We start from the raw sequence: 9147 nt of genomic DNA, 5'->3' as shown, positions 1-9147 counted from the left end.
TTAAATATGTATCCACTCACTGTAGTAATGACTTTGATTTAAGAACCTGTAATCTATTAGTCATTTTAATAATGTTTAGAATTTGTTGAACATTTTTACATATTAATAGAGAACAAAATATAAAAGGTGGTCAAGGCATTTTCTTTTTGATGTTGGTCTATCGGAGTGTCTGTCATAAATTGTAATTTTGTTACTCTGATTAATGTCTGAAAGAAAAGATAAACACATGGTAACATAATGTTATCCTTGATTTTAATGGTCTTTTTAAAAACTGAACTACAGGATTACCTGAAAACTTATCATTTATGGTAAACCTTTAGTTTGCTCACAGTGTTAGTGGGTGCCTTGTAAATGGGTCCAATTTTTTTGTGCTTGGATTAAAAATCGTTTTTTTCCTCACACATTCTTTGGGAGCCTGTGCAGCCTCCTTATTAATTTACAGGAAGAGTGATGATACACAGCTCTTTTAAAAATGTTCTCATTTCCCATCATACTGTCCAATTAAATGAACTGAAGGACTTTGGTGTTTCTAAACTCAGCCAACGGAGAACAGTTGTATGAGAAGTAAATAAGTCTTGCTGGGAAGATGTTGCTTAAGGGATAAAATGGTTCAGCCAACAAGTGAACCAAAAAATTAAACATTAACTAAGGAAGGTCCCCACTTCTAAAGGCATACCCAGCAGGGGATTCAGGTATATATATGTAGGCTGGAAGCTCTCTCAGTTAAGTTCACAAGCAAAGGACGGCTTCTTGGAACTTCCAAAACTTTAAAACCATGAAGCATCTATTCCTGTTTCTATTTTGCATTTTTATTGTTAAGTCCCAAGCTGCCACTGACTACGACGAGGTAACTTTTAAATGTTATTATTATATCTTACTAACATGATTAATAGAAACTATAACCTAAGCATAATATTTGTATTTATTTTTAATGAAATTAACATTGATTTTAGTTATGAGATTGAATGATTAATCTCAAGACCCATTTTTTAAAAAAGAATGTTGCCTGGTATTTCTTATATAAAACAAAATAATGATTTCTTGTTTTCTGGTTTGTCACTTTTATTTTCCCAGGAAGAAGATGACAGAGTTAAGGTAAGATGTGTTTTTCTCACTTGTTGTTAGCCTGGGTACTACGATTTTCATTTAGTTCTAACAATACGTTATGACAGTTATGAGAACAAAACTCTGAAAATTTTGCAGACTGTAAAATAATAAAAGAGCAGTGTTTTAAAGAAAAAAAGCTGTGGAATCTAGGTGACTCTTTCATGAAGGATGGTAGTATATGGGCCCTGAAATTACTGACTATTTATGAATGAAAATTGTTAACTATATCTAAAAGCAGAATAGATCAAGTGTGGCGATAGAAAACTAAAAGCTGTGTTTTTTTTTTTTAAATGAGAAATTTATTTATTGTTAGTATTAGTGGTTATGAAATATAGAGCTCCATTTAATTTATTCCTTTGGCAAACAGTTTTCCTTTAAGCACTGTCTTTGCTAATTTATTCCTGTTGGTTTGGAGATGTCAAAAATACAAAAATGCACTCAGAGAAGTGAATATTTAAAGAATTTTAATTTTATTATCAGATGACGCCTGATCAAATTTCTTGTACATTGCATAATATCGCCACATTATAAATAAAAGGACACAGTAATTCTTCAATGAAGAGATTCATTTCGGATCACATGTTGCATTTGAATGGAACCTAAATATTTTAATTATCAAACTATACATGTAAAAAGATAGTTGTCTGGTTAATTGATTAGGAAAGAAAAATGTAAAGAATGTGTAAGAGTAAACTTTTATAAAGTACTTGACCGAATAAAGTACTTGACTAAGTATTTTTACATTCTGCTCACCAATTAATACACAGAGATGGTATTCTTCATAAACCTAAATACCTACACAATTGTTTTAAATATTTTTCGTTTCCTTTTCTCTAGTAAAGCTAGATCATCCATGCTACCTCTCTAATGGGACTCTGAAATAAAAAGAATATATTTTTCTTCTGTTACAATTGGATTTGTAATAAACAGATGAGTCACATTTCATAAAATTCCTGTTAGAACAGATCATCTCTGGCTGGGACCATGTCTTCAGTATGAAATATGTGTATTTTCCCTAAATCTTCATACATTTTTTTAATTGCAGTCACACATAACAGATGTAGTTTAAGTTCACCAGTTAAGCAGGGGAATCTGGAACTAATCCGCCTGGGTTTAAAGCCTAGCATTCTTCCACCAAATGTTACAAATTATTACAAGCTGCTGAATAAATGACCGCAAAATTCCAGAGTCATTCGGTGACTGCTAGGCTCACGAAACAGCTAGAGAGCTGAGTCTCTGCTTCAAATCTAGTCTTTTGTTAATTTGTAATTCAGCCCCCAAAGGTGTAATTACTGACAAAGACCGTATGATAATACAGTTTAATCCAAGCTGGCACTTTTGTATTGCATTGCATATTTCTTACTTTACTATCTTTTAATGTAATATTTTGTAAGTTAGCAAATATAATTTTAATTGTAATGTGCATGCCTTGAGAATTATTTGAAATATGAGAAAATCATGGCCTTTGATAAAGAAATCATGTGAGAAATTTCATGAGAACGGGTTAACAATTTTGTTTATAGACGATAAGGATAAGACTGGAGTTAATAGTGGAGAAGCCATTCATTGTAGCATCTAAGTGTGAATGCAATAAAAATAATAATGAGTAATTAACATGTGCCAAGTACTCTTCTAAGGGTGTCATATGCAATAGGTCATTTAATCCTTATGATCATCATATATGGTAGATACCATTATTATCCCTGCTTTACAGGTAAAGTGACACGCCCAAGGTCTTTATAGCTAGTACGTGGTAGGGTCAAGACCTGAAACCCAGCAGTCTGGCTCCAGAACACCTTATTCCTCTTTAGACATGTTAGAGTCAGTGGTTGTCTTATTACAAATCAATCTCAGGTAAATTCCACTTTTAATAAAGCTGTGTTTGTTGCCTCTTAAATATAATCATAGAGGAGCTAGCCAAATTAATCATCATTTCATAAAAATAGGAAGTGAAAAAATAATGACAGGAATTTAGGAATCCAAGTGGCTTGAGAATGTTTATTCCCTCTGACAGTGTAGATTTCTTACTATTGTGCGTTCCAGTGTATAGAACTCAGGAATCTGAGGTCGTTGTTTTTCATTGTTGGATGCATCTTTAGTTTAAGTCCTCTTTTTAAAGACTACCTCAAGCACAGTGGCTTTTTGCGCTGTTCTTTCTACTGTTACTGTAGAGGCCTCAGGAACTGATGGATTTAGCAACGACAACTCACCAGTTGATGGACCTTCAGCAAATCATCAGTTGTCTGATAACCTAAGTTGTAGAACGAGGGTGTTGGAATAGTTACATCTCAAATCGTCTGTAACACTCTGCATTTTATTTCTGCATGGTTCCCTGAAGGTTCGTCTGGATGCCCGTGGCCATCGACCCTATGACAGGAATAGGGAAGAAGCTCCCAGTCTGAGACCTGTCTCCCCTCCCATCAGCAAAGGTGGCTATCGGGCTCGTCCACCCAAAGTAGCTGCCAGCCAGAGGAAAGTGGAGAGAAAACCCCCTGATGCTGGAGGCTGTCTGCATGCCGACCACGACCTGGTGGGTACACTGCTGTCTCTCGCAGGGCCGGGCCTTCCAGGCAAAGGATGCTTGCATTCATCACGTCTTCCTGATGTCGCGCTGACCCACGTTACCATCACTGTTACTTGTTTCTTTTGGATATAAATACAAACATAAACTTATTGGGCCTTGGGTTAAGGGTGTTTTTTTAGTTTTCTCTGGTCTGAGCCCAAGGTTACAGATTAGGACACGTGGCATTGCCTGTCCCTTTGTATTTTGTCCACTTCGCCTGTTCAGATGGTAATATTTTCGTAGCCTAGCTACCCTCTGTGGTAAGGATCATTTTTAATCTTCATAGGAGTATGATGAGGACTCTAGAACTTCTACTCCTACATAAAGACATCAAATTGCAAGTTTTTATATCAGCGAATGATATCATTGAATTTTCACTCTGTGCTGTTTTCACCAATATCCATAACCCAGATCCTTCCCCTAATGTTGGCTGTTTTCTTTGTTTTGCAGGGCGTGCTGTGTCCTACAGGATGTCAGTTGCAAGACACTTTGCTAAAACAGGAAAGACCCATCAAAAACAGTGTAAATGAGTTAAATAGCAATATAGAGTCTGTTTCCCAGACCTCTTCTTCCACCTTTCAGTACATGACTCTGCTAAGAAACATGTGGAAAGAGAGAGAGAAGCGAATAAAAGGTAGATATCCTTGTGTTTTCTGTTTGATTCTGCTATAAAATGGAAACTGTTAGACTGTGGGAATGGATAGTTATGAGAAGATTCAAATTTCTAAGAAGGTCGCTATGAGCCTGGTGACCCTAAGGTCCTCACTGAGGCATCTTTACCTGCAACCCCCAGATAAGCACTGTTCAGCTCTTCTTCCCAGTGTGGTACCAGCGAGGGTGACTGTCTAGGAAAAATTTCACCATCGAATCTCTATTTTTAGTCTATAAGAAACTGCGACTCTGAGACAGTGTGAAAGTTTAGCATTCATAGATTTAACATTTGAGGTTTTGAATATGAGCGGGTCATCCATGATATACTCAACTGAATTGCAGATAAGAATCCTAATCTTTGAAACTTGAGATCTGAATTTTGAGTGCGATTGGCTCGGTGGTCAGAATCAGCTAGTGAGTGAGCCTGGCACAGGCGTCTCAGGGAGTAGCATATCCAAATTTGGACACTTTTCAAAGGGATCATGGCTTCTCTCTTGTAAATTTCAAGCACTTATGTGAGATGGATAAGTAAGTCAAGCGTATCCACTCCGTAAGGTGTTGAGCTTCTGAGATGGAAGGCCTACATGCTGCTTTCTCCTTTTCTCCTCACCAAAGAAATAATCAACCTATTGTGTTTATTATTAAGCTTAATTTTTAGCTCAATCTAAGGTAAATTACTACTTTAGTAGCTAGACTGTGTGTTGATTTGTGCCATAGGCCAAATAATCTCTCCTAAGGACAACTGCGTGTCATGACTTCCTGATAATCATTCAGTGTCTGTTAGTTTATTCTCAGAAAAATCAAATCACAGTTCTGCAGGTGAATACATTTAGTTTCTTTTATGGAGAGGAAATGCTAACTGTTCCCTATGTAATTTCATTTTTCCAGATAATGAAAACGTAGTAAATGAGTACTCCTCAGAGCTGGAGAAGCATCAGTTATACATAGATGAGACTGTGAACAGTAACATCCCAACAAACCTTCGTGTGCTCCGTTCAATCCTGGAAAACTTGAGAAGCAAAATACAAAAGTTAGAATCGGATGTCTCGGCGCAGATGGAATACTGCCGCACCCCATGCACGGTCACCTGCAACATTCCCGTGGTGTCTGGCAAAGGTAACCAGCTCACACACTTATTCCTAGAGGGTCCCGGAAGAACTCACACCCTCTAAAAATAAGAGAACTAAAGGAAGTCCAGTGGGTTTTCCCCAACAGATCCTAATGGCATTTCAGCGTGTCCTGAAGCTATCCCCAGCATGCTGTGTTCTGACTTAGCCTAATGCATTCGCCAGTTTTTGATGAGTAGGAGCAGTGCAATGACATTGGTAGCTACAGGGGTATAATATACACTGTTGTTTGGACAGACGGTGGAACCATAGATGTAGGAATGAAGTTTTCCATCCTGTGTGTGCTGGAAATTTACAGATATCACAGGACCCAACAGGTGGAAAAGGGCTTTTTTCCATCCCCTAGGCAGACAGAGTTCCTCAAATCCGAGCTTGATTTTCAGTAAAAGGAAGATTTTCTGAAACGTATTCTCAGATATCTAAAATAAAACATTTTTAATTCCTACGAAATCAGTTATATTGTAGAATGAGTGACTACAGGCCAGGTAATTATGTTGCGGTCCCTAAATATAATACGTTATCTTATGGTTGCAGAATGTGAGGAAATCATCAGGAATGGAGGTGAAACATCTGAAATGTATCTTATTCAGCCGGAAGGTGCTATCAAACCGTATAGAGTCTACTGTGATATGAAAACAGAAAGAGGAGGTAAGTGTTTGATAGCTGTTGACCAACTATGCTGAAATTATGTTGATTATACAAAAATGCCAGGAAATAAAACCTAGCTTTAACATGACAAGCAATGAGCTATTTGATTTGGAATTCAGTCTGCTATTTTAAACTTCTAAAAATGTCTGTGATTCACAATTTGGGGTAAGATAAAGCCCTTGTAATTTCCAAAGAGTGTAACAGTCTTCCTCTCATGTTTATTTTCTTAGTGGATCTCTTTTGGAGCACTAAATATAGGTGGCATTCATTAAATTAAATGGACAAGGAATTCACACACGCCCCTTAAAGTGACATTATTTGTTAGTGGTTAATAATATGTGCTGTTTTTGTTTCTTTCAACCAAAGGATGGACAGTAATTCAGAACCGTCAAGATGGTAGTGTTGACTTTGGCAGGAAATGGGATCCATACAGACAAGGATTTGGAAATATTGCAACCAATGCAGATGGGAAAAAATACTGTGGTGTGCCAGGTAAAAACTGGGAGTACAAAATAAAATCATTCCATTTCAAATACTTTTTTTTCCATTTGAAAATGTGTTGAAACTGTGAAAAGTATTAGCAGTCTGTTTTTAGGAGTCTTAGGAGGTCAAGAAGAATTTATAAAAAGAGTATAAAAGCCAATGATAAGGGAAGAAAGGCAGTTTTGGGTTTCCAAAGTTCTTATTTTTAGTGAGAATGTATTTTTATTTCACTTTAGGCGAGTACTGGCTTGGGAATGAAAAAATTAGCCAGCTTACCAGAATGGGGCCCACAAAACTTTTGATTGAAATGGAGGACTGGAAAGGCGACACGGTGAAGGCAATCTATGAAGGATTCACTGTACAGAACGAGGCCAACAAATACCAACTGTCAGTGAGCAACTACAAGGGAACAGCCGGCAATGCCCTCTTAGAAGGGGCTTCTCAACTGGTGGGAGAAAACCGGACCATGACCATTCACAACAGCATGTTCTTCAGCACATACGACAGAGATAACGATGGCTGGTACGTGCTGGCCCTTCCCTCCTGCTGCCCCCGCCATGCTAATATTGCCACTTGCAGCCACTGATGGGAGTGGATGTCAAAAGTAACATAACCATCATTTCTTGGGTACTTCCTGTGTGCCAGCCCCTGTGCCAAGCCCTTCCTGGATCCCTCTAAAGCATTTCTGCTCTAAGGTTGCCATTCTTAGCCTCATTTTACAGATGAAGTGTAGAGAGATGAAGTAATTTACCCAAAGTCATGCAACCGTAAGAGATACACATGGAATTCGAGCACAGTAACTTCCTAAGTAGTGAGTGTTTAGACAGATTCCTTTATCTCTGTATTAGTTGGTATATATTGAAATCTCCATTTCATTTTCCAGGGACCTGTAACACTAAAGGATCTGAAAGCTAGCAATTTGGGGTAAAGTAATGAATGTAGATGAATTTGCCACATAGGTCCAGTTCTCTCCTTTTCTTGCTATAGGGCAGAGAAGGCCTTTGGTGTACTAGTGTGACTTTATGTACAAAACCAGAGGGAAGGAATGCCGCTCGTAGCACTGTTCTCTGGGTGCTTTGCAAAGAATTGCCTTGACAGCACAACAGTTCTAATCACCCCAAACAAATTTCCTTTCAGGAAAACTACAGATCCCAGAAAGCAGTGTTCTAAAGAGGATGGTGGTGGATGGTGGTATAACAGATGCCACGCGGCCAATCCCAATGGCAGATACTACTGGGGTGGACATTACAGCTGGGACATGGCGAAACACGGCACAGATGACGGAGTGGTGTGGATGAACTGGAAGGGGTCCTGGTACTCAATGAAGAAGATGTCCATGAAGATCAGACCCTTCTTCCCGGAGCAATAGTCCCCGAACGTAGATTTTTATTCTGCCTTATGTAACAACATTTTTGTATTCTCATGTCATCAGAATTTTCTTTCAAACATTATATCCCTCTAAAGCTATCAAAAATTAGTAAATGTGGCTTTTTTGGGAAAAGTATTTAGGATAAATGACATTAAAAGCAGCCCATGATCTTCTTTCGTATTCATCATTTATACTGCGCACCAAGAAGTAACTAAAAGAATAATTGCAGACAGTCAGTGTTCATAATTTCAGTTCCATTGGATTGTGAAAAGTTTTAAATGAGGAAGAGGAATTTTCTACCCTTGTGGGAAAACTGAGGTGGACTAAATACTTGTGTTTGAAAGTCCACTTTGAACCTCTATTTATTTATGTAAGATCCTTCACAGAAAATTCAACAGGATTTATTCATTAAATCGGTTTCTGTTACAATAAGTCAATGTTTCCTTATTTTGTAATCCACAGGGCCACTGAGTCAGGCTTTAAACTTGTAAGAAAAGAGAAGCAGTCCCAACCTCAAGTAGCTAGTGATCTGGCACCGGACACCTGCATGTTCAGAATCTCACTCTACCCTGAAAAGCCACTGCTCTGCCAGGTAGCTAGACACGGGGAGCAGAGGTCCCAAGGGGACAGACATGGTCAAGTCTTCAGCATTGTTTCTTGAGGGTAACAGGCGAGGCAAGAAGCAGCATTTGCCTCCCGCACCTGGAAATTAAACCTATTGGCCTCCACTGGGTTTTTGTTTTCTACGTAGTCACAACCAGAACTAAAATAGAAGCGGATTTCTCTTCTTTCTACTTCTCCCCATCAACTCACTGCTTCTCTTACTTCATATTCTCCATCTGCCCTGGGCAACCCTGGGACCCACGGTTCCCCTTCCCTCCTGTAGCATCACTGCCACTGACTTTCATAGAAACTGATCGTCCTGAAGCTCATCTTCCATCGCATCCAAGCAAAGGCTATTAACTTCTATCACGGAAATGCCATCCCTCTCTTAATTCCTCATCATATCCAGCTTCAGCTTTGACCTGGTTTCCTGGACATAAGTTCTGTCCCACCCCTACCTTTATTCTATTACTCTGCCTTCACATACATTGTCCTAAAAATAGAAAATTCTGACCAAGTTAGTTTCTTGATTAATGTTAACTCTTTGTTATCTAAGTGTTAGAATCCAAATTCCTTAGTTGGGAATGAAAATGGTT

At 38.4% G+C, this 9147-nt stretch overlaps 1 protein-coding gene across 1 annotated transcript; it reads left to right on the top strand.

Moving 5' to 3' along the window:
- Positions 1–572: 572 nt before the first annotated feature.
- Positions 573–8380, top strand: FGB (fibrinogen beta chain). Its single transcript, XM_006213175.3, has 9 exons — positions 573–847; positions 1075–1095; positions 3446–3637; positions 4121–4304; positions 5210–5437; positions 5983–6096; positions 6463–6588; positions 6816–7101; positions 7717–8380. Exons 1-9 carry the CDS (start codon positions 776–778, stop codon positions 7946–7948), a joined length of 1455 nt encoding a protein of 484 aa, XP_006213237.1. The 5' UTR covers positions 573–775; the 3' UTR covers positions 7949–8380.
- The last annotated feature ends 767 nt before the right edge of the window (positions 8381–9147 follow it).

This window comes from Vicugna pacos, chromosome 2 (assembly GCF_048564905.1).
Source record: "Vicugna pacos chromosome 2, VicPac4, whole genome shotgun sequence".
Lineage (NCBI taxonomy): Eukaryota > Metazoa > Chordata > Mammalia > Artiodactyla > Camelidae > Vicugna > Vicugna pacos.
The sequence above is the reverse complement of the archived record's forward strand: the minus strand, read 5'-3'. Positions and strand labels throughout refer to the sequence as shown.

Coding starts and splice junctions, on each gene's coding strand:
- FGB (XM_006213175.3), top strand. CDS start 776: ATGAAGCATCTATTCCTGTTTCTATTTTGCATTTTTATTGTTAAGTCC. Junction 848..1,074: donor CTGCCACTGACTACGACGAG/GTAACTTTTAAA, acceptor TTATTTTCCCAG/GAAGAAGATGACAGAGTTAA. Junction 6,097..6,462: donor TATGAAAACAGAAAGAGGAG/GTAAGTGTTTGA, acceptor TTTCAACCAAAG/GATGGACAGTAATTCAGAAC.